Source organism: Talpa europaea, assembly GCF_964194135.1.
Source record: "Talpa europaea genome assembly, chromosome: 2".
Taxonomy (NCBI): Eukaryota; Metazoa; Chordata; class Mammalia; order Eulipotyphla; family Talpidae; genus Talpa; species Talpa europaea.
This window is the reverse complement of record NC_140068.1, coordinates 139,137,196-139,161,924: the sequence shown is the minus strand read 5'-3', so window position 1 is coordinate 139,161,924 and position 24,729 is coordinate 139,137,196. Positions and strand designations below refer to the sequence as shown.

Sequence of the window (24,729 nt, the reverse complement as noted above, 5' to 3'; positions counted from 1 at the left end):
AATTACATAGTCCTTGGGCTCTTAAATGATGTTTCAATTTTTTTTTAAATTTTTTATACACGAACGAGGGTACAGGCCAGAGGTGTGGGGTGGGGGGATGGTAACAGGATTCACCAGAAACAGAACAGGGGAGCAGAACAGGCAGACTGACTGAAATACACTTCTGAGGGAAGCAGCAGGAGAGGCAGGAGAGGTCTGCTGTGCCCTGTGGGCCACCTCCCTGGCCGGGGATTGAACTCATGTTGCAGTGACTACAGATTGCTTCATAGTGCTGCATCTTAACCTCTTGTGCCACCAGGGAGGCCCCTGATGTTTCAATATTAAAAGGACAAACAGGGCCTCCCTGGTGGTGCAAGGGGTTAAGCGCTGCACTATGAAGCAATCCGAAGTCTCTGCAGCATAAATTCAATCCCCGGTCGTCCAGGGAGCAACCCACATGGCATAACAGACCTCTCCTGTCTCACCCGCTGCTCCCCTCAGCAGTGTATTGCACTTAGTCTGCCTGTTCTGTTCCCTACTCTGTCTCTGGTGAATCCTCTTACCGCCCCCCTCAACCTCCACATCTCTGGCCTGTACCCCAGCTCCTGTATGCATAAATAAATAAATCTTAAAAGAAAAAATAAAAGGACAAACATTGAGAGGATGACTTCTTGGCCTTATTTGCAGATTTTGGGTAATTTCCCTTAACAGGTTTTTGAACTCGGTATCAAAGCAATGGATTTAGGAATGGAAGTTCTTTGTGTTTTGATATGAATCTTTGTCATTATTAGTGACTTTTGGCAATTTGTTTTTACATGACCATCTAGCTTCCTTTGTTTCAGATCTCTTTAATAAAGCAACCAACATCCCTGACATGAAAATAGTCTCCTAGTGACCAGGGATGCTTGGCACACAGGGAGGGACAACTTTGCAGACTTAGACCTTAGGCGACAGGGGGATGAAGACCTGATTGTTCTTTGGAAGGATTTAGCACAGCAAAAGGTGTCCAGAAAACTCCATGCATGAAATACCAGGGAATCTGGCCTGTAAAGTCCCAGAAATTGGTTGGTTTATCCATCATCCAACTCACTCAACACTTGTGGAAGCCACAGTTGGGGGTGAGAGGCAGTGTTTTGCCAGAGGCTGAACAGCACCTCCCCCAAGTTCACAGGTAAATGGGGGATGCCAAAGAGAGGTAGATAAACCTTGTTGAATTTTGAGGATAGGACATGTAAAGCCGGGTGGTGGGGTGGGGGTGGGGGGTGACCCAGACCGTTTGGATCTAGTCAGGACTGGCCAGTTGCCCTCAGCCCCTAAACGTGCCCACGCTCCAGCTGGCCACTGGAGACTTGCCAGAACCAAGCGCAGAAGGGCCAGGCTTTGGCTATCCCGCCCCTGCCTAGGGCGATGTGAGGTCACTGGGAACACTCCTGGAACGACTTCCAATTCTTAAACTATCGCTTGAAATTATCTTCCAATTAGGAACAGCCTGAGGACCAGCAGGCGGTGAATCCACGCTGCCCTGAATTCCAGTTTTCCAAGTGGGCGGTTTCCCCAGCTTGACCCCGAAACCCCTGCGTCTCACAAACCACCAGCTCACGCGGGGACGCTCTTTCCCAGCAGACCCTCATTTCCACCACCAATTTGTCCCACTTTTTAGCAAGGAGAGGGGGTCCCCTGGCATTGTGAGGGGCGCCCCCTTGGCTGGTGAGCCCAAGTCCTCGGGGAGACGCCGCTTCCCTGGCACGGGCCTGCCCCGTTGTCCGTGTGTCCCGCCACGTCGCAGTTGGTCTGCGCCGGCCTCCTGGCCCTGGCCCTGCCGAGGCACGACTGGAATGCGCGGGAGGACGCGGGCGGGGACGCCGGGCTGGCCAGCACCGGCCCGGGCTCCCGGCCCCCGGCCCAGCCCAGGGTGGGTGGGCGGCGGCGCAGAGATGGGCTCCAGGCCCCCGGCCCCGGCGCGCCCGGCCCTCCCCACCGCAGCCTCGCCCCGCCAGCCCCCGGCCCTGCCCCAGCCCCGTGGCGGGCGGGGTGGGGCGCGCAGCCCCCGGGCCGGAGAGTTCCCGGGATCGAGAAACGGAAAGAGAAAAAACTCCTCCGAGAAGCCCGGGGGCGCAGTCCCGCCCCGCGCGCCCTCCCTGTCCCGCGTCCCGCCGCGGGCTCGCAACTCCCGGGCCGGGGCGGGGAGGGAGCGGCGGGGGCGGTCCGGGTCGGGGCCGGGGCCCGGGGGCGCGGAGGCGGGGCGGGGCGCTCGGGTTTCAGCCCAGCTCGGGGGTCTGGGGTGCTCGGCGGCCGGGCTGCGCGGGCCCGGGGTAGGGGCGGGGGCGCTCGGCCCGGCCACCCCTGGCGCGCGAGCCGGGCGCGTCCCCCCCCGGAGGCGGGGGGAGGCGGACGCGGCCGAGGCCTCGACGTCGCCCGCACGGGAAGCGCCTTATAAAGCCGCGGCTCCGCGGGGCCCCAGCCAGTCGCCTGCGCGCCGCCGGGAGTGCGCGCCGAGGCCGGGAGCGCCCAGACAGCCCCTGGCGACTCCGCCTCCCGGCCCGCCTCGGCCGGACGCCGCCGGGGACAGCCCCGTCCCGAACCCGCGCCGACCTCAGCCCGGGACAGGCCGCGACCGGGACAGACCTCGGGTCCGGGTGGACCTGGGTGGACCCCGCGCCGCCCTGGAGCGCCCCGACTTCGGATAGACCCTGACTCTCGGCGGGTCCCGGGCGGATCTCAGCCGCGGACAGAGCCCGGCTCCGGACAGACGCGGCCCGGGACAGACCTCGGACCGCCCCGGCGCTGGGGGGACCCCAGTGAGACCCTGGAGCGCCCCGACTTCGGATAGACCCTGACTCTCGGCGGGTCCCGGGCGGATCCCAGTCCCAGGCGGGCCCCGGCCCCGGACAGCCCGGCCCGGGACGGCCCGCGGAGGGACGCGCGCCACCCCCGGGGCCCCGGCCGGGCCCCTGCGCGGCGGGGGCATGCGCGGCCCCCGGCATGGCCTCGGCGGTGTTTGAGGGCACGTCGCTCGTGAACATGTTCGTGCGCGGCTGCTGGGTGAACGGCATCCGCCGGCTGGTGGTCAGCCGGCGCGGCGACGAGGAGGAGTTCTTCGAGATCCGCACCGAGTGGTCGGACCGCAGCGTGCTCTACCTGCACCGCAGCCTCGCCGACCTCGGCCGCCTGTGGCGGCGCCTCCGCGACGCCTTCCCCGAGGACCGGCCCGAGCTGGCGCGCGTGCCGCTGCGGCAAGGTTTGGGGGGGCTCTGCGTGGGGGGCTGGGAGGGGCCCGGAGGGACACGGTCGCGAGTTGTTTTGAAGCGCAGCGCCGGGAAGGGGAAGTTACTCCGACCGCGATGGCGGGGCGAGGACGCCTGGACCGGCCGCCCGCAGAGGAGGGGCGCCCCGGGCGCCGTGGGCGAGGACGAGGGGCCGCCCCTGGACGGAGGCCGATGGCACAGGGCGCGTCAGCGACCGGCCGGGCCGCTTCCCTCACTCCCTCACCAGCCTCGGGAGAGCCAGGACCCCCGCCCGGCCCGGCCCCGCCCGCTGGAGGGGTTGGGGAGCCCCTAGGGAAGGGTGAGCAACAGGGTCCCCCTGGGGTGCGCACTGGGGTCCTCCCCTGGACCGGGCAGCGCCTCCTGGCCACACCGAGACCGCCAGCCTGAGCGCTCGGGGCTGCGCGGGGCCTGGCGTTGCTCTGCAGGCGGGGGCCTCGCAGTGCAGCCGGGTTCCCACCCCAGGGTGGGTGCGCTTCGGCCTTGATGAGCTGCAGCGGCCTCCTTGGCTTCGTGGCGGGTCCTGCCTAGTGGGGTCTCGAGTTTACTTCTGAGCCTGCAAGAGGCGGGAGGAGGAGGCTGGCAGACTGAGGCGGAGACAGAAGGCTTGGGAAGTGGGGCTCCTGAGCTGCCCCTGCTCCCCAGCAGGTGACCACCTGCGGCTCTGAGAGTGGGGACCCTTCCCCCAGAAGCCTCTCTTTCTGCACTTCTCTAAGGAACTTGGAGCCCTGGGGGCACCTTGGGGGGGGGGGGTTTGCTGGAGGGTCTCCTAGGCTACCAGTCTGCCTCAGGGGCTGAGGTGGCCTCTTCCCCCCTGACAGCCACAGCCCCTGCCCCGCAGTGTGTGTGCAGTAGCGCAACCAGCTGGCTGCTCCTGAGGCATCCTCTGGCCGACACACTCTTCCGAAAGGCTCGCACAGCCAGCAAGCTGGGAGGCCCCAGGTGCGAGGGTGTGCGGCCCAGGCATCCCAGGCATCCCTTCCTCCGGAGCTGCCCTTTAGTGGAGTCTGGAAATAGGTTAGCGTGATGTCAAGCATGGCTGCAGGTTTCCTTGGGGTTGCCCTTTGGCTGTGTACTGATGGCCTTTTTAATGTAACAAATGAAGCCCAAATCCCAAATCAGGAAAGCTTAGCTGAAGAACAGCAGTTTCTGTGAAGACTTAAGTCCTTTCTGGAACAGCACCCAGGCCCCTGCCCTCCGCTCTGCCCGCCAGACCTCACTGCGGTCCGGTGGTGAGTGAGGGGCCCCGCAGGCTGGGTGGAACCCGGCTCCCCATCTGACTGTCTGACTGCTGCCTGTTACCTACCTGGTTTGGGGAGGGTCCAGTGTGTGTTGGGGCATCTGGCCATAGTAAGCAGGTTTGTCCCCTCAGCATCAGCTGGTTCTGGCAGGAGGTGGGGGAGGAGGGTGTGGCTTTGGCGCTTCTGGACTGGGCAGAGAACCACAGAGCCTGGGGCAGAAGGGAGGTGGGTTGGAATCTCCACCCCTGCACACACCCGCCTCTGTCCTTCTGTGCTCCGGGGAGTTGTGCTGGGCTGGTAGATGACGATTACCACAGAGAACAGACAGGAGGGACAGGAGAGCCCCTGCTACGTGGGGCACAGACCCCCAAGTAAATGGATATTGCTGCCAAGAGCATCCTGTGAAGTTTTTGTCTTCCCAGTGCATATAAGAGTCACATTTAATGAGGCTGTGACTTATCAAAACTCTGCACAGACCTTCATGAGACAGACACAAGGGGAGCCCCTGCTGTTTGCTGGAACACTGCTCCCATCAGGTTGCTCATCCCCGGGTGCTACAAACCTCACTTGTGTCAAAAACACACTCCCTGGGGTGCAACAAAGTGAGGCATGCCTGCATCTAAATAGGGAAAAAAATCCCAAATAGGGATTGCATGTGGTTCTGTGGGTGTGTGTGTGTGGGGGGAAGGGTGGGGTGGGTTCCAGGATGGGCAGGGCTTCAGTTGCTGGCTCAGCTGCAGCCCCGTCCTGTGGCACCTCCTGCGGGGCTGGCTCAGCACCCCTCGGAGGGCATGAAGGTCCAGGCCTGGGACAGGAGGGTGACCCGAATCTCCTGAGCAAGCCCTCAATTCTCTGTGAGGAAGAGAACCGGGCCCCCCAGCACCTCCCGAGCATCCCCGTACAATCCCAGCTCAAACTCTTTTCCTTCCTTAGATCCTGTTAAGTTCAGGGAAATTGTGAAGTAAAATACATCCCAGTCACAGGAAAAAGAGATCCCACCTTATTTCCATGTGGTTATTTGCATAAGATTATTTGGATACACAAACTGTCAACACAATGGGCACCCAGATGTGTGTTTGGAGGAAACACCAGGTTTCTCTGCCATTTGCCATCTGAGTCCTTTGGATTAAATGTGGGGAACTATTTCTGGGCAGGTGATGCATGACCAGGCTTTTGGGGTAAATTGGGCTTCTGAGCAGGCTGGGGCTCCTGTAAATGTGGCCTGAACACCCTCAGAAGGCACAGCCGGGCCCGCTTTCGAATTTTTGAATCTGCATGCAGGGGATACAGCCCTTTTTCTGGCCCCTCGAGTGTTGCCTTGGGGAGACAGATGGTTTACAAGGCAAGAAGGCCTCTTGTGCCTCTTGCACACACCTGGTGTCGTGCTTGGTGGCTGTGGTGTTTCACAGTGACACCTGAGCAGAGACATTGAGACCTCAGCCTGGTGTGGGAGGCTTGGGCTCACTAACGCCCCTTCCCGGCTTCTGCTGGGGGTTCGGGCCTCAGCACAAGTCCTGCTCCCCTCACCTGTGCTTCTGCTCGGGAGCCTGCCCTCTGCCCTCACTTCTCCTTCACCTGGGTCTGATACAGCCTCTTCCTTCCGGTGCTCCACCCAGGCCAGGAGGTAGCTGCCTGCTGTGGATCTTCTCTCGGGGTGACCAAGGAGTTCACTCTTTTCTTCCTGTATATGTGACCCTAGTGGGACCCAGTCTTTAATGTCAACCTCTGCCATGATATATTTCTCATGGCTGAGGCATATTCCTGATCAGATGGTGGCCGTGGTCCTGTGCCTCTTACTTTTATTCCTCGGAAGGTTTATACTTTAAAACCCAAATGTGCAAAATTTCCCCTTGGGGTGTCTGGAGGCTTGTGGACTCATCTGGTCCTTTTTTGTAGCATCTATTTCAGGCCTTGTGAAGTCTGAGCCACCTGCGTCACCCCTACAGCAGCAGACCCTACAAAGTAACCAGGCAGCTGAGTTTTGATGACTGTGACATCAACAGTTTGGTTTCCACCCATGTATCCACCCACCTGTCTATTCATGCACTCATCCACCTAGCGGGTGACTGCTGAGTGCCTACCAGGCACCGGGCATTATTCTAGCTGTTAGGGACTCAGCAGTGAATTAAACAGACAAATCCTTGCCCTTACCTTATATTCTGGTTTGGAGAAATTCCATAATAAGCAAGACAAGTATAAAATATATTAGTGAGAAATCTTCAAAGGAAAACTAGTGAGCAGGGAGAGGGGCGGCTTGGGGGGGCAGCTGTCAGACCGGGTGGAGTAGAGGCCCGAGGGGGGATGGGGATACTCTGTGGGTGCCTGGGAAAAGCACCGAGGCAGAGGGATGAGCAGTGCGAAGGCCCCAGGCCCGCGTGCCTGGTGGGTGTGTATCCGGGGTCTTGTGGCTGGAGTGGCAGGAAGGAGGTGGAGAGTAGCGGGGGAAGACTGGGCGGTGGGGAGGGCTCAGCTGACCGTCAGGTTGGGGGGTGCTCAGAGACAGGGGCTGTTGCAGAGGGGAGCGGAATCTGACTCAGTGCTGGCTGCTGCGCTGAGGAGGATGGGGTGGCCGGAGAGGTGCAGGCCCAGGTATGGCAGGGAGGCAGAGCAGGTGTGAGGGGCTCCGGCTGGGAGGTGTCTGGAGAGAATAACGCCATGGCGCTGACAGAGACCAGATGTGGGGGTAGAGGGTGGCAGCCACGCACTGGGCTTTGGGCCTGGGGGGCCTTTGGGCCGGTGTCTAGTGCCTTCCCTGAGACGGGACCCCGAGCCCGGCTGGGTGGGGCCGGCCTTGAATGTGGTGTTTTGGCCTGTGTGGCGCAGAGCCCTCAGGCATGCTCCCCTTTAGTGGGGGACATCTCTGCGCTTGCAGACCTGAGGATGGATGGGGTGAGCCCCCAGGGTGTCACCAGAGGGCCTGGGCACAGAAACGCTCTCCAGATATCCACCGCCTGGCGGCCCCATGGATACACCCCGTCCTCAGGCTGAGCCCGCTCACTTGTCTCCTGCAGACAAAGAGGGGTCACCTCCCCTGGCGCTCTAGGTTCACTCCAGTGGAAGTGACTGGAAGAGCAGAGACCACCTAGGTCCTGCACAGCTAAGCAGGGTCTTGGGGTGCCACAGTCACCAGGGAGGGAGGGTTTGGAGGACACCGCCTCCCCCCAGCTTCACTTCAGGGCATCCACTCCTTCCAACCAACACGGACAGTTCTCACTTCTCAGGGGATTTGGGGTCTTTCTTACTCAGACCTATTTTGGAATCTCTTCCATCCATAATTCTCCAGGCTGGGGTGCATGTCCCAGTCCCTCTGCCCTCTGGGTGGGAAGCTGCCACCCCGGCTTCCTCTGATTTCCCGTCCAGTGCTCTGGGGTCTCTCCTTTCTCTGTAAGTGGTTGTGGGGCCCAGTTGGGGTCCGAGGGACCCCGAGAAGCTCTCAGCTGGAGCAGGACCCACAGAAACATGCACAGTTGGCAGACGGCCTGTTCTGGGTCCGGGTTACTCCCTGCTGAGTTTCCAAGAGGAGAGCAGGTTCTGGGTCGGGATCAGCAGTGTCCTGAACCACCGGCAGCATCTTGGGGACATGGCCCCTCCCATCTCCCCCCCCCCCACTTTGCCACAGGAGTTGGTTTCTCTGCTGCCTGTTGATTTTCTCAAAAGGCAAAAGATGTATCTGCTTAGGAACCACCCAGATGGGGGAGGCCCGACAGGTGAGTTAAGGGGCACCTGGAAGCTGAGCGGGAAGCTCTGTCTGGGCTGGGCATGGGAGAGAGGAGAGGCGGGTAGTGAGTTGGGAACCCCACACCCATTGCCCACGGGGTAACAACAGACACCCGGGCCTCGGGCTCCTCTGCGCCGGTGTCTAGCGGCTGGCTGGCTCTGCCTCTCGTAGGTGTTTTGTTCACTTTCACTGGCCTGGGTGACAGTCGGCCTCCACTGGTCACTTTGGTTACTGACAAGGCCTGACAAGCCCCCAGAGTGCCTGTCCTTGGTGGGAGGGACGGGTGCAGGCAAGGGGCCTGCTCTCAGCCGGCCTCACAGCCGCAGGCAGACACACCCACTTCCCACTTGCTGGATTGTCACTTTCCAAACTGGTGCCTCCAGCCTGGCCCCACCCGCCTTCTATGGAGTTCAGAGGTGGACGTAGCCGCAGGCGCTGCAGCGGACACAGGCCTGCCTGTCCGCTGTGAGAGGAGGCATCTTCATGGCCCTTTGCTGATGTGTGACTTAGAATGCAGGCCACAGGGGCGATGCTTAACCCCAGGGCCACCAGGGAGGCCCCGTGTTGTAATTTGTAAGTTCACTTCACAGAAAGTTTCGTGAGGGTTCTACTGGGCCAGAGACGGGTGTTCATTGGGAAAAGATGCTCCTTTGTGCTTCCAAAGGAACAGCCTTCCTTCTCACCCACCCCTCTTCTGATTTACAAAACTGGGTACCAGTGGATCAGACCTTGAGTTAGATCAGACCTCTCGGTCTTTCTATGAGGAAGCTGGGGTTGGGCACCAGAGGGTCTCAGCCTGGGGACAGGCGCCAGAGGGGTGAGCCTGGGGACAGGCGCCAGAGGGGCTCAGCCTGGGGACAGGAGCCAGAGGGGCTCAGCCTGGGGACAGGCGCCAGAGGGGCTTAGCCTGGGGACAGACGCCAAAGGGGCTTAGCTTGGAGCCTCCATTCACTAAAAAAAGTGGGACTTTGGACCCACATTCCCCAGATTAGGAAACAGGCTTGTTGATGTTGCATCACTGATGATCTTTGCACTGATACCGGAATGTCCACTTTGGGTTCCAAGAATAAATCAGGTGTTCACATTTGGATAAAGAAATGAATCCTGAAACCAGCAGAAATGCCTTTTGTGTTCTCGGTTTTGCAGGCTACTCTAGATTTAAAAGAGAGGGCACCCCGGTGCTCTAGGCAGCCCCCAAAACTAAGTAAGATTGGCACACTGAAATTTCTATCCTAGGGGATTGTCACTCTTTTGGTTTCTAAGTCTTAACTGTTTGGGTTAAATCTGGATAAAAAAATCCTCACAAATTGTAGAGTGTGAAATTTTAAAAACTGAGGTTACGTTAGTGACTATATCAGAAATTAGGACCGTTTCCAGGGGGCAAGCGAAGTCAGTCAGCTGCTGATAGAACTTAAATGCGCCCCCTCTCACTCCACCCCAGGCGGAGATGAACCAGGCGGCGTCACAGGGTGCTCGCGCCCCCTGCTGGCAAGGCCAGGAACGACAGCCTCATTACAAAGGGGTACCTGTTGCAGGTTTTTCTGCTCAACTTGGGCAAATGCACTTAACCCACCTGCACTTTTTATCACGACGACCTCACAGAGCCAAAACAAGCCAAGAAGATACCCACAGAAGTCTCATTCTGTCAACAGTGTTTGGAATATAGAGACTAAGCTTTAGCTAATCCTAAATTACTGCATTGGAGCAAAGTTTTGGGGAAAATAGTTTAAAATCACTCCTCACTGTAAACAGCTGGCGCCTGGGAAAGTTCCACCGACCATGACAGGCCAGAGGAACACGAGAGTCAATAGGTCAGCATGTGACATGGACGCTGGCGGGTTCGGCTCACCCTTCAGCGTCAAATTAATGTGGGGTGTTGCCAGCAGCTATTTCAGGCCCCCATCCTCAGTGAGGGCGAGAAACCTAAAGGCAGGAACCCCTAAGGTGGACAGTTTTGGGGAGGTATTTCTAATGTTTTCCTTCCATTTTGCATACCTTTGGTGTGATGGTGCTATCCAGGGCTAGGAGAGGGAAACTGAGGGCTGGTGTTTCAAGGGGGTCGGGCTGTGGAGGCCACTTGGCTGTGGTTTGGGGCCCTGATTTGGGAGTTGGGGCCTCTGGGCGGGCAGCTGAGCTCCCAGCCAGCCCCATCCTCCTGCTGTTAGGCGGGTGCCAGGGTTCAACTGAAGCCATCACTTCCAACCTGGCCTTTTACAGCCCCTCCTGGAGAGCCTGCGTGCTCCTGGCAACCCGGTGGATGGCTCCATCCCAGGGTGACTGGCACCTGGCAGCCCTGATGGGGCTTCTCTTTCTGGAACACAGAAATGGAAGAAGGAAGCAACAGTCCTCATTCTTCCTCAAATAACCTCAAGCCAGGAGAGTGTGACAGTTTAGGGGGCCTGACTTTACAGGAGGCAGCCCTCTCCCGAGAGCTGAGGCCTGGGCCCGGCTGGCTGGCCAGGTCCACAGAGTCATGGGCAGCGGGAGCTGAACCGTAGCCTGGGGAGTGGGGAACACCCACCACTGTGCTCCCGTCCCGCCTTGGCTCTGCCAGCGAGCTGTGCCTACTGCTGGTAACAGTGGGCTGAACTTCACCCTGCACCCCTGCCCTCAAGTGCATCAGACCTGGGGAGACCCCTGAGTGAGGGGCGGCAGGTGCAGGGTGGGGAGTCTGCGGGGGTCGGGATGGAGTCCTCTGGAGCCTGCAGGCACACCCCCAACCCCATTGCCTGTGTGTTGGAGGCTTCCCGAGCAGATGCCGCAGCTTTGAGGGCAAGTGGGGTTTTCCTGCAGGGGGACCTGGCGCGGGGGTTGTATCTGGGTGGCTGGGCCTGGGGGTGAAGGGGCAGGGTCACACTGCGCCAGTGTGTGCACTGAGGGGAGGTGCGGCTTCCCGAGGCCTGGCCAAGTTTTTCTGGAAGACGAACCAGAAAGAAGGTGAGGTTGCTAGATAAATACACGATCCCAAGTTAAGTCTGCATTTCAGATCAACAAAGAACAACTTTCTAGTCTGTCTGTCCTTCTGTTGCATTGTTCATTGTTGATCTGGAATTCAGATGTAACCAGGCGTCCTGTGTTTTATTGGCTACGCCTCGCCTAGATCAGATAGAGCAGAGGGCATTTATCCGACTGGATGTTACTGGGGAGGTTGGAAGGTCAGCCAGGGCTGACCAGTCACTAAGTCAAAGATATGGCCACAAATACGCCTCCATGGCAAAGATCTGAGAAGGATAAACTTCTATGCTCATTTTAAATTGTTACATTTGACTTTACATCCTATAAAATGGGTTATTAGTGTAATGGTGTCATGTAGGCACCAACAACACGCGAGGCTAATTTTCCTACCACTTGTACCTACAGAACAGACACATGTGTCACCAGAGCGGCCAGTTTTAAAACTGATGTTCTAACTGGAGTCAGAGTTGAAATATATTTATTATAATATCTTCATTTGCCATCAAGATTCGAAGCACTTGTGGGAATGATTTATAGAATTGTCCCATCTTTAAAAACAGTGATTTGGGAGATTTTGAGTTGGTTTTCCTTTTCTCTGTGGACTGAACCCTAACAAGTAAGAAATCAAAATGTTTTGGTACAAAAGGCGGGGTGTGTGTGTGTGTGTGTGTGTCTGTCTCTGTGTCTCCGCGTGTATGTGTCTGCGTGTCTCTGTGTCTGTGGTTTGTGTGTGTACGTCTGTGTATCTGTATCTGTCTTTGTGTGGTGTGTGTGTGTGTCTGTGTGTGTGTCTGTACTTATTTGAAATTGTAAGCAAGGAATTTAGGGCTGGGGAGGAGGCATGCTGGGGATCTGGCCCCTTGTTTACTTTCCTACTCCTTGCTTCCCCAACACGCAGAGCGCTGTGGTGAGGGCCAGGCAGCCGGAGGAAAAGGGGAGATGGCAGCCCCCTCCTCTTCTCTGGGGCGTGAGTACTGGCTGTGTAGACAGAGGCCGGGGACTTCTGGCCTGGGCTCTAGAAGTGGGGATGCCCTCTCGCCTTGGCTCCAGCTGCCATGGTGCAGGTACCCCCTGCAGCCCAGGCTTGGGGCCTGTGCTCGCCTATGTTGGGGAGGGGGCACCCCTGGTTTCTCTGGGCCACCTGTCCTGGGTACAGGACATGATTAATTTTAATCATGTAGTTTAGGAAATGACTTGCATTGTTTATGTAGACTCGGTGGCGAGCTGTCAACAACCAACACCTTCTCCGGTAGAACAAAGGGAACCAGAATGTCGGGGTGACTTAGATGGGGTGACTGGGAGTAGCTTGGGACTCCCTTCAGCTGCGGGGCATTGGTGGTCTCTGGGGTTTGGTTGGAGCACATGGAGTCGTTGGGGTCACGGGAGGGGTGGGAGCAACCCTCTGTCGGTGGGTCTCACATCCCCATCCCCGAGAAGCCGGCGTGTAGAAACTGGATCGGGAAGACTTGTGTTCTGCTCCCGGGGAGACAGAAACACACCCCGAGTCTCTGTGCAAACTGTCGTATTTAAAAAGTAAAACCACTGCATTTTTAAACAGCCCTTGAGACTTCTGGTAACTGTAACTGACGCACACTCGGCTTCTGAGACAGTGCAAGGAGTCACACCCACTTTGGTTAAAAATCGGCTTTTCCCTCCCAAACCCAGCATTTAAGTGACTGGTCTGAACTGGGGGGCTGTGTTGGGGCCCTGTGGTCGGGGCCGTTGGCGTCAGCTCTGTCGCATCTGGTGGGCGGTCTCGGCAGAGCTCGCCCCGTGTGGGTGTCTAGGGAGCCCCTGGCTGGCCCCTGGGTCTTTGATGGTCTGCGTGTGGCATCGGCTGCTTCTTGGGGGGACACTCCAGTGTCGCCCCTGCATGCAGGCACATGGTCCCTTGAGCCCCTGAAAGGTGAATGAAGTTTAGAGCTGGGCTTTCGGGATGGGGTCCGGCCTCCCCGTGGGAATGATCCTTGTCCACACCCGGGGCCCTTCCCGGGCTGTGTTCCTGACGCAGGCCTTTCTGTCTGACTCCAGGGCTGGTGGCCATAAAGGACGCCCGCGACATCGAGGCCAGGCTCAACGAGGTGGAGAAGCTGCTGAAGACCATCATCAGCCTGCCCTGCAAGGTACGCGCCGATGCCTCCTGGGCCCCCCACCCTGGGGGGGGGGTGCCTCTGTCCTCTGTCCTCCTCCCTCTGAGAAGTGGATGTGGGAGCCAGGGAGGAGCTGAGCGGTGCTGAGTGGTCTTGCTTTCTTGCCTCCGCTCAGAAGTCTAGGGTCTTGCTGATGGGCATTTAGAGCAGGGCTGTGGGGGCCCCGGGGTGTGGGCACCCCCACCTGGGGTGTACATTTTGTGTGAAGTTTGCATTTTGTGTGGGGGAGTGAGGACCTGGGCTTGAGCTCAGTGGACGCCCTAACTCTCAGGACTAAGAAGGAGTAGTTCAGGAATAGCAGGGGCCACGTCTGCAGGCCTGGGCCCCAGAATGTGGTCCCTGCTGGAAGTGGGGTCAGTGGGATGTGTTCCATGGTGGCGGGGGAGCAGGCGTGAGCCCAGGGAAAGCACCTGTGGGTGTGTAAAGGTCCTGAGACCCCGCTGGACAACTTCCAAGGCCAGGCGGTCCCCAGCCTCGCTCTCCGCCCTGGTGATCAACCCCATAAAACAGGACCTCCTGCCCCTCTCACCCAGGAGTGAGGCTCAGGGCAGCGGCCGGCTCTCCCCTGCTGTGTGACTCCCAGTAAACTGTCTTCGCTTGAAATAGCTCTTGCCTTCTTCGGAATCTGTGTGGGACAGGTTGGTGAAAGCTGACAAAGGCCCCCCCAGAGCTGAGTGGGGCCGGGGGCCACCTGGCGGGAAGGGTCCCCTTTGTGATGAAGCTTCCTTCCCAGTATTCCAGGTCGGAGGTTGTGCTCACCTTCTTCGAAAGGTCTCCCCTGGACCAGGTGTTAAGAAATGATAATGTCCATAAAATCCAACCCAGCTTCCAGAGTCCTGTCAAAATCTCAGGTAAGAGCATCTGTGTGGCTGGGGTTGGGGGTGGGGGGCGCCCTTGTGGATTCTGTGAGTTCCAGAAATGCTGTGGCTCCTTGACCAAGTGACTGGACACACCTCCTGCCCTCAGTCTCAGAAAGACACCCAGCAGAGCGGCGACGTTAGTGGGTGCAGGCAACTCCCGGTTATCACCCGCCCACCTGCAATTTCCACCTTCCTGCTTCACCAATGAGTTATTTGGCGCAAACGCTGGACCTCGCTTAAGAGAGGAGGCATTTGGAAGCAGCCCCCGAATCTGCAGCCTCGCCTGCTGAATGAGAGGCCTCACCCTCAGGGGGTGCCTGGCTTTAGGGTGGCCAGGGCGAGGGGGGCACCTAGTTAGGCCCCGTTGGCTTTGACCTTGGAGCCCTCTCCTCACATGAACAGGCAGATTCCAGCCGCAAGTTGTGCTGAGAAGCGAGGCCCGGGCTCACTGTGGCCAGAGGGAAAGGAAGGGGCCCCTGACGCCCCTGCTTCCAGGGTCTGGGCCGCTGTGTGCTGGCTGCGGTGCTGCCCTGGGCATGGCTGCTGAGGAGCAGAGCTCCGTCTTGGGAGCACAGGCTTCCCGGGAGACCAGAAGCCACCTTGTCTGGGTCTGGGCCTCAGGGGCTTTCTGGTGAGGCCCAACGGGTGTGTGTGTGGGGGGCAGGGTGTTGGGGGCGATGTCGGGAAGGCTGTTTCAAGAGGAGATAACGCAGATGAGAGTTTGCAGGACATCTTGGTTGTAAGGGGAGGGAAGCAGGGGTTCTCTCCGTGTTGCTTTTCTGAGTGGCGAGGGGGCCCGAGGGGCGCGGAGGAGTGCGGTGGAGAAGGTGGAGGGGACTCAGAAGGAGGCCAGCAGGGACGGCGCCTGAGCCCACAGCCACCTCCTAGGAAGAAACGTAGCCACAGTGACGTGGAGGCAGAGGATTGACAAACAGGGTGGCGACTGATGTGACTGGTGTGAACACGTCCTGGGGGAGATTCCTAATTGCGTGCTGGCAGAGGGGCACGTTCTGGAACCTGGAATGGAAAAGGTGAGCAGACTGGGCCTCAGGCCACCCACTGGCGATTCCCACCCAAGATAGCTTCCTGTGTGTTCTGGAAAGGAGAGCGAGGAGGTTCTGAATGCCCTCTGCGCTGGCGCCTGGCACTAGAACCCTCTTTGAAGAAGAGTGAAAATCAGAGACCCTGCCCCTGTTGGCTGTCCATGAGCCCGAGTCTCTGGGGCTGGGAGAGGACTCGGGCCTCCCACTGTTGCTCCTGCTGGGCTTTGCCTGCTGCCACCTGGACCCTGGCAAGCCTGGGCTCCTCAGGCCTGAGTGTCTCTGTTTTGAGAGCAATGCTTCTGACTGAGTAACTCCTGAGCACAGCCTGTCACACTCCCTGCCCCCGCCCTGTGTTTTCTGTGACGTGGGTAAATGCACAGCCATGTGTGCAGGGAAACTGCAAAGTCCCATGTAAGGCCTGACTGACTGTGCTGTGCCGTTCTTTGGGGACCGAGGACGAGGTTCTAGCTCATGGATGTATGAGGGCCTTGCATGTGTGGCCCAAGGCCCAGCGCCCAGACCTTGAAAGGCCGGCATCTTGGCCCTGTGTAAGCTAGGACCCCAATCATTTGGGGGTGGTGGAGTGGTGTCACACTCAGCCCAGGGACATGGCTGTGGGTAGAGCAGCAGCCCAGAACATTGTGTCACAGCTGCAGCAGGACCCTGGTGACAGTGGGTTCGTAAACATCTGTCACACGTCTGTGTCTGAAAGCCTCAAGCCTCAAGACGAAGGCACCCCTGCATGAGCTGGCTGGCAGGGGACGCCTGTCCTAGCCATCCAGAGCAAAGATTCTCTCCGGGAGGTGTGTCTGCTGTGCCTGGCCAGGCCCAGGTCCGGGGCTGCCCCTTGGAAGCTTTGTCATCTGGAACATCCCATCTTTGCTCCGGGAGTAGCTGGTCCTCACCCTGCTGGGGTGCTCCACATGGTCAGCTCCCCTCTCAGCCTGACCCCCCCATGCCACTGCCAGGCCCCATCATGGCCTCTTGCAGACTGAGGAGTTCTAGTGGCTGGGGCCTCCACCAGGTGGCGCCAGGCGCCCGTTGGTATGCGCACCCCACCCTGCTGGGCTGGGGGCCAGGACATGGGGAAATGGCCTGGCCTCTTTGCAGATGCTGGGGCCCAAGCAACCTTAAACAGCCCTCCCCCCAGCTTAATATAAGTGCTTGAAAAGTCTAAGAAAATAAAATATTCCCATACCCTGGCTGTGTCTGTGCAGCCTAAGAGGTAGTTGACCTGGCTACTTGGACAAATGGATTTCAGCCACAAGATCTGGTCATTCAGGGTTGGGGGAAATGGATTATAATATGGTTTTTCATTAATTAGGCATCTGTGCAATCTCCAGCCTAATTTCCATTTTATGGGGTAAATCCAACTGGCCAGTTAATAAGAAGGCTTCATTCTGGTTTTGTTCCCTGAGGCTGGGCACTGGAAGTGTGCGGGAGAGGATTCCAAAGCAGGAGGGCTACGTTGTGCATGTAGGGCTGAGAATCACTGTCTGCAGAAAAAGGGAATCTGAGCTTCTGACCTGGAGGAATGTGGGCCTTACTAGCACATGCAGCTGACAAAACAGAACAACCTCGTTAGGCAGACACCCCAGTGGGAATCTTTTTTTAAAAAAAAGATTTATTTACGCATACAAGAGCTGGGGTGCAGGCCAGAGATGCGGGGGCTAAGAGGATTCACCAGAGACAGAGTGGGGAGCAGAACAGGCGTATCTACTGAAATACACTGCTGAGGGGGGAGCAGTGGATGAGCCAGGAGAGGTCTGCTACGCCATGTGGGTAGCTCCCTGGCCAGGAATCGAACCCATGCTGCAGTGGCTGAGGATAGCTTCATAGTGTTGAGATTTAATCCCTTGGCCTTGGGAGCCCCCCCCCCCCGTGGGAATCTTTGCAGGAGGAACCACCCCTCAATGCTGAGGTGAGTGGGTGCACATTTAGGGGGAAGCAGAATTCCAGTCTCAGTGCATCTTCCCTGAGATAATGTCGATCAGCTACAAAGGTAGTGACTGTGCAGAAAACCGGCAGAAACCCCCTTCCCTCATGGTCCAGGCTGCTACCCAGGGCAGCTGTCCACCCCCCGTGGGGGGGGCCTCTGTCCACCAGGGCTGAAGGTAGGGTGGACTTCTGTCTACCCCCCATGGGCTGAAGGTGGGGTAGACTGAGCCCTGTGTCTGTCAGCCTGGGGCGGGGTCCTGGAGCCTGGCTTACTGCCCTGGGGTTTGCAAGGTCTCCCAGTCTTCAGAGCTCTTCCCTGCCTCCAGGCCGGGTCTGGCTATCTAGCGCCCTGGGGTGCTGTGAGGTGGAAGGAGGAGCTGGTGAGGATGGTGACACGACTATGTTATTTTGGTGACTCTCTTGTTATTTTACAATTTGCTCAAAACAAAAAATGGCAAAGCAGGACCCTCAGGCCACAAGGTAGCTTGAACACAGAGTCTCCCGTGGACTCGGCCACGTATGTCATTGGGCCATTAAATTGGCCAGTGGTTTTTGCGACAGGGACTAAACTGACTTTGAAGAAACTTACACTTAAGGTGTGTGTGAAGATGGGTGTCACATGTGATACTGCGGCTCTTTTTTATTCACATGACACACAGTAGTAGTAAAACAACTCTCTTTTGAGCTCCCAGAATTTGTCAGACTCTTTACAGACCTCATTTGCTCAAACGGAAATTGTAATTTCCATTTTCCCGATGAGCCGCAGGTGGCCTGCTCCCTGACCTAAGGAGCAGATGTGGGTTCCTGAGGGTCCCACTGGTCCTGCCAAGGATTAAATCACATTTCCGTGCTTAGCGGCCTCTTTGCCAGGCACTTAGGGAATGACCTGTTACAGATCCATCTGGGGGGCTGCCAAAGATTCCATTTTCCAGAAATGGAAATCTACATTTCACATTGCCAGCAGACTCCCCTACCCCGTTCCCTGATCAGAGAGGTGGGAGAAGAGGTGGGCTGTCAGGAGGCTGCCCTGAAGTTGCTTTGAAGCTTTTTGTGCATCTTGCAACAGATCTGAGTCAGAGTCAATAAAAGCCAAGGACCAGAGTGGTTCTCTGTGGCCATGCATTTTATTTTATTTTTTAAAAAGATTTATTTATTTATGCATAGAGAGGATTCACCAGAGACAGTGGGGAGCAGAACAGGCAGATCTACTTAAAAACACTGCTGAGGGGAGCAGCGGGCAAGACAGGAGAGGTCTGCTGCGCCATGTGGGTATCTCCCTGGCCAGGGATCAAACTCATGCTGCAGTATCTGCGGTACCTTCACAGTGCTGCGACTTCACCCCTTGTGCCACAAGGGAGTCCCCATCCATGTATTTTAAATTGAGGGGTGAGGGCACCTGAATCTTCCTTGTGAAGAGTTAGTCAAATGCTCATTCTGACTTCGGTTAACTTGTTGACCTTCAGGACCTAGGATATACTTGACCCTGGAGGTTCAAACACCAACTTTTTGTTGGTCTTTGATGTTTATTCTTAAGATTTATAGGCTCCCTTGGGCCTCCCCGGTGGCGCAGTGGTTGAGCGCTGGGTTGCGAAGCTGCCCGCAGCCTCTGCAGCGCCGGTTTGATCCCTGGCTGCTCCCCGGCCACTGGAAGAGGGTCCTGCATGGCGCGCAGACCTCTCCTGCCGCCCGCTGCTCCCCTCAGCAGTGTACTTCGGTCCTTCTGCCTGCTCTGCTCCCCGCTCTGACTCTGGTGAATTCTCTCGCCCTCCCGCGCTTCTGACTATACCCAGTGCTTGTATAAATAAATAAAAATCTTAAAAAAAAAAAAAAAAAAGATTTGTAGGCTCCCGCAGGGAGGCCAGGTGGGCGTGGGAGACACTGGCAATGGGGCTGACTGGGGTTCTGGGGCCTGTGAGTAACAGGCTGACATGGCCAGAGTCCAACATGGGCTCTCGCTTCTTCGCAAAGTCAAGTGGAAACTTTAGCCGTTGCTTGGCAAATCTGAATGACAGTCATTTTAATCCCATGGAGGTGAGGAGGAAACCTCATTTTCTTTCTTCCTTTTTGTGAAGTTTTGCTAATTCTCTTTAGATGGGAAAAAAAAAAATCAAAGAACTGAGAACCAAATGCCTTGGAAGATGAAACATAAACAGGAAGCAACGATTTCGCATGAGAAAAGCAAATCCATACATGGGAATAAAATAACCTAAATTATGGTAACATGCAAGAAGGAGAGAACAAGCTCCAGACAACAAGACCTCACATGCCTGGAGCCTGTGGGCACAGGGATATTCCTGTGAGTGTAGCGAAGGAGGAAGCTATTTCGAGCTGCGTGTTCATGGGCGTTAGGTCCGGAATGGCAAGAAGCCTTTGACTGGGGGAGCACCAGGGGATTTGTGAAATATGTTAAGTGTTTTTTTTTTTAAGATGAGGTAACGAAAGGGTCTGATTTGAGAGGACACCCCAGGGCCTTAATACAGAGCCCAGCCAGCTGTGGGTGAACCAGCCTCACAGGAGAGGGCCGGGATAGGCAGCAGCTCCACGTTTCTTCTTGGAGATCACCTCCTGGAGGGACGTGACAGAGACAGAGCCCTCGGGAATAGAAATAAAATCTACAGCAGGTATTAGACGTGAGTCAAAACCCACTGGCTATGCCTGTGCACGTGGAGCCGGTGACATGATGGAATCTGGGCGATGGTAGGACCCTCAAGATCGTCAAAGACAGACAGACTGGACATTTTCCCAGCTGGGGAAGCTGAGACTCAAGATCACCCCTGCACCCCTTGTTGGGTGAACCCCAGGCCACCACCCTCCAGAGTGACACTGTGCAACCAAGTTCAATGTACATAATCATCTTCTTGATTTTTCTAAATCACCAAGATTTGTGCTTGTTGGTAAAATATCAATTTACATACGGAATTATGTACAATAGAAAAGTGAAATCCCCCATTTGGTTGAAATGCACACTGATCTCATTTGACTTCCTATCACCCAAGGGTGCTAGATCCTCCTGCGTAAGACACGGGAGAGAGCTTAGAAAGATCTGGGAACCCAGGCAAGCCCTGGGACAGAGTGTGACAGGCTTGGACAACCTCAGGGTGCCAGACTGCCACACGGTAGCCTGTTCACCTCACCTGTAAGCCCAGGGGAAAGCCGATGGGGAGAGAGCTCGGACCAACAGGGAGTCCCCTCAGGAGAGGCGAGCCCAGCTGGCACAGTGTGGGCAGGTGACTCTTGAGGAGGTTGTGCGGGCCCCTGATCTGCACGGCAGGGTCCCAGAAGGGGCCTGTAGGGTGCAGAGTTCACTGAAGCGGGGACAATAGGTAGAAGGGAATGTAGGAAGTTGGTATAACCTGACCCCTCCTGAGCATTTATCTTACTGCTTTCATTTTCAGAAATCATGAGGTCCAATGGGTTTTGTTTAGCAAATACAGAAACCATCGTCATCGACCACAGTTTACCAAATGGAAAAGACCAGCACCCAGGCGTGGACCCTACGGAGCACTTGTAAGTACTCGGATTTGAATATCATTTGCTGGAAGTGTGTTGGGGTCAGGGTTTGGCGACCCCATGGACCTCTGTAGGCCTATGGCCAGAATGCCGAGCTGTCCCGGCCACATTTGGGTGCTTATTTAAAGTGTTCACATTTTCTAGAGGACACTGAGACCCTGGTTCAGAAACCTGGTGGGAGCAACATTCCTGTGACCCAGGAGGGCCTGCTGAGAGGAATGAGTTCAACTGGGAATAAGTTCACTGAGGTGAAACAGAGCAAACCTGGGTGGGAAGGGGCCCCCAGCTGGCCTGGGCTTTACAGGGACATCATGAATGTGTGGCCCCTGCTCCAGGACAGGACGCCTGGCCAACAGGGAAAGAGAGCAAGGGAGAACCTCTGTGACCCCAGGAAGGCTGAGCAAAGGATCTTAGCCTCTGGCCCGGGGATGTCTTGGCACATGGGTGCAGCTGAGTTGGGGGGGGCTGGACCAAGGACAAATACCCCCGCCTCCACCCCCGCCCCAGACACCTTCCAGTCTCAGCTTCTGTGCAGCTTAGGAGCCCACTCAGAGGAAAGTCCCTGCTGGGACTTGCCAGTGTCCCTGTGAGCCTGACCTGGGGCAGCAGGGCCTCATCTCTCAGGAGCAGTCTGTTGTAACCTGTGTGCAGTGATGTTGGGGACAGGAGGTTACTGACAGTTGACCTTTGAGTAACTCGGGGCTTCAGGCTGTGGTTGTCCTTGGTGGCACTCAGGGGGACTGTTTGGCCCCAAGGCTGGATAGTCGATGCCTCAGGGCCTGCCTGGGACACATGCCCTGGACCCAGTCCCCACCTGTCCCGGGGGAGGGTGGGTACCAGTCAGTACCCAGGCCCAAGTGTGCCTGCCCAGGTGGGGGTGAGTCACAGGACCACCTGGCTCTGGTTGGCTGGGGCTGGATTGTGTCTGCAGGCTCCTAGGAATTCATGGCAGAGCAAGGTGAGCCCCTGCTCTGTCCTTGTGGGTTGGGAACAGAGGTGTTGGGCAGACCCGGACCTCAGACTGGCTCTGGGACAGGTGCCCTGAGGGCTTCACGCGCTCACAGCTGGATATTTCCGTGCAGTGTCCAGCTATGGGGGCTGGGTCAGGGCACAGACACTCACCTCTCCACACTCACCCTCACTGTTGTGGCCTGTCTGTCCCCTCCTCCTTGGCCTTTTACATGCAACTGCACCCCAAGGGAAGTGTCTCCCTAGAGCTGATTGTTGGAAGTCAGGGAGAATCTGCCCCAGGGCTGTTGATACTGGGTTCCAATTCTCCACACCCCCAGGCGCCTCCTAGCCGGACAGCCAAGTCAGACGCTGGGTCCTGTGTAGTTTGGTCAGGCAAGCCCTGCCAAAGCTTCCCAGGTAGAACTGAGTTCTGCTAGTGCCACCTTCCAGGGTAGGGAATCGAGGCAGGGACACGCTGTGTGGGGTGGACCAGGAGGCCCCTCTCCTCTCCTGTGACAGCCTGTGCCCAAGCCAGCCTCGCCAGCCCCGCCCACCCGCCCCACCCTCATGCCTGCCCCGCCCACCTCCCCACACCCTGCCCACTCTTCCCTGCCTGCTGCCCCCCCCAACCCCCAACCCAACCTGCCCTCCTTTGGACTCTTAGACTAAGGAAAATGTAGAGGCAGCAGCTCTGTGGCCCTCCCCGGGGATGTCCTTCACGCGCATCTTTCTTTGCAGGGCCTTTTTTAAAACTTCTCTCTTGGCCGTCCTCCCCCTTAAAACCCCCCCCAATGGCCGTGCTGGCCCTGCGCCCCTGCTGCTCCCTGCACTCCTTGGTCACGCGTGCACGTGCACGGCCTCAGGGGCGAGTGAGCCCCTGACCTGAGCGCCTGGGTTGGTCTGAGGGGCCCAGCGTGGGGTGGGCTCCTGCCCTGAGGGCGCCCCCAACCCCGCTGTTACTGGCTGTGACAGAACAGCTGCTGGGTTGAGTGTTGCTCTGAACAGGCCCACCGTGTCCGCCGCCGTCACTGCTGGTGACCACCAGAGAGGCCCCGGTGCAAGCCAGAGCTGGGGCCTTATTCATGGCAGGGTCTGGGGCCCCGGGTTAGTTAGTTGTCCTGCCCCTTCCCGTCCTTCCCGACAGGCATTGCCAAGAGGGCAGGCAGAGGCTTTCCTGGCCTTTGCTGTTGATCCCTGAGCTCCTCCCTCCAAGGGACCCACTGCCCTTCCCTCCCCCACACCCGCTGATTGGGGGCCCCTGAGCCACCCTCACCTCCCTCCGCTCCCATTGCAGGTTTGAGAACGGCGGCGAGTTTGCCTCAGAGCTGGAGGACGGAGACGACCCCGCGGCCTATGTCACCAACCTGTCCTACTACCACCTGGTCCCCTTCGAGACAGACATTTTGGACTGAGACTCCATCGGGCCACCTCTGCGGCGGTGGCTGCTGGCTCTGCCGCTGTCCACTGCGCTGGCTCCGATGACCACGCCACGGCCCAGGCCCGGGTCCATTGGGGCGGCTGTGACCCGCGTGGATCGCCCCTAGCCCCCAGCCAGCCGCCTGCACTGCGAGGCCTGGGGGTCCTGCCAGGTGAGCAGCAGGGGTGGCGGTGGTCAGGCCTGGCCCCCAAGTCTCCAGCATTAGGAGTCGGGTCACAGGAGCTGACCGAGGGGTCTCCTCTTCCTTGCACACCACCAGCCTGTTTCTTCATTCCCGGGACTCACTCCCCACAACCAAGTGCCTGCGGGACCATCTTGCTGCTGCGGGGGGGCCTCGGGGCCTGGCCTGGGTTCTTCCCCGCTGTTACTGCTTCCTGGGGAGGCGCCTTCCTCCCGGTACAGCGGCCTGGGTGGCCTGGCTCCCCCTCACTCCCCCACTCCCTCACTCGACAAGCACACAGAACATTCCACATGAGATTTTGCTGAGTCACCAAGTGCCGGGGATATTAAGTCACCCAGGATGTCCCTGGGAACCAGGGTGTGTGGCTTCTATTTCTGTTTTTCATGTTCTCTCCGGAAACTCGGGGCTTTGTGTCAGTCAAAGGGGGTGATTGTGAAGGAGGAGAATTAACTTCTGGAGCGGCCACTGGGGGTTAATGATGCTCCTGGAGAGAGAAGCCTCAGCCCTGCAGTGTGGGCAGCAGAGCCGGCCACCCTGTGCCCCCAGCGCCCAGGATGTGGCTGCCTTGTTAATGCACAGGCATCAAGAGGCAGGCCCTGGGTGCCCCCACCCCTTTTGCAGTGGGGAGGCTCTGGGTGCTATGTGCCTGCCTCCTCCACAGTGTCTACTAACGACCAACTTTTGCTAATGTAAATAATAGTAAATTATTGAGAATCCTAATTCTTTTACATAGTCTGTTTTTAATCTATTTTAATGAAATAAAATCGATTACTCTATCTCTTTAAGGTGTTTGCATGTAAGAGCAAGGCTCCCTAGTGCCTGCCCCTCAGACTGTTGTGGGGCTGCTTGTCTCCTTGCTATTTAGGAGGTGTCTCATGTTCCCACCGCAGGGATCCAAACCGAAAAAGGAGTGAGCAGCTGGTTTTGTTTGGGGCTGCTGCTTCTCTGTTTTCCTCCTTGACAGCCCAGGAAACCTCTCCTGGGACCCAGCTGCACAGCAAATGGGACTTTGTGGAGTTGGCAAGTCCCTTGTGCCTTCCAGCTGTGTCCAGGTCAATGCATCCTGCTTTCAGATAGGCAATCGGGTAGCTGATGGGGGTTGACCAGTTGTCTTCAGTTTGCACAAGAATAGGGACACTGGTCTAGCAGTTAGGGTTAGAATCTACAACCGCATTCAGTTAATTACTTTCCAAGTCTCTGTTGTTCATCCGTAGGTTTTCTTTGTTGTATCCCTGTCCCAAGGAGGCACTTCTCCCAGCTGTCAGGTCACTGTGACACAGCTCCCTGAGCTCATCTGCTTACTTGGACAGAGCTCAAGGTTGGCTCCCTAAGCCCCCACTGGTTGCACAAAGAAATCTGTAAAGTAGGGACCAGATGTTTGGATATGTTTATGGCCTCCATTTTTTTTCTGGAAAAGTCTGATCGTCTTCATATTCCCACATTTGAAAGAACCATATGCACAGATAAACATTTCTTTAAGTATGGTGACAAGTGGTTACTAA

General features: G+C 57.3%; 1 protein-coding gene across 1 annotated transcript; it reads left to right on the top strand.

Annotated features, from left to right (window-relative positions):
- Nucleotides 1-2,961: 2,961 nt before the first annotated feature.
- On the top strand, nucleotides 2,962-23,020 carry PXDC1 (PX domain containing 1; the record flags this gene model as incomplete). The annotated part of the gene is made up of 5 exons (XM_084256856.1): nucleotides 2,962-3,217; nucleotides 13,188-13,279; nucleotides 14,040-14,157; nucleotides 20,543-20,654; nucleotides 22,903-23,020. 5 exons carry the CDS (start codon nucleotides 2,962-2,964, stop codon nucleotides 23,018-23,020), a joined length of 696 nt encoding a protein of 231 aa, XP_084112982.1.
- Between the last annotated feature and the right edge of the window lie 1,709 nt (nucleotides 23,021-24,729).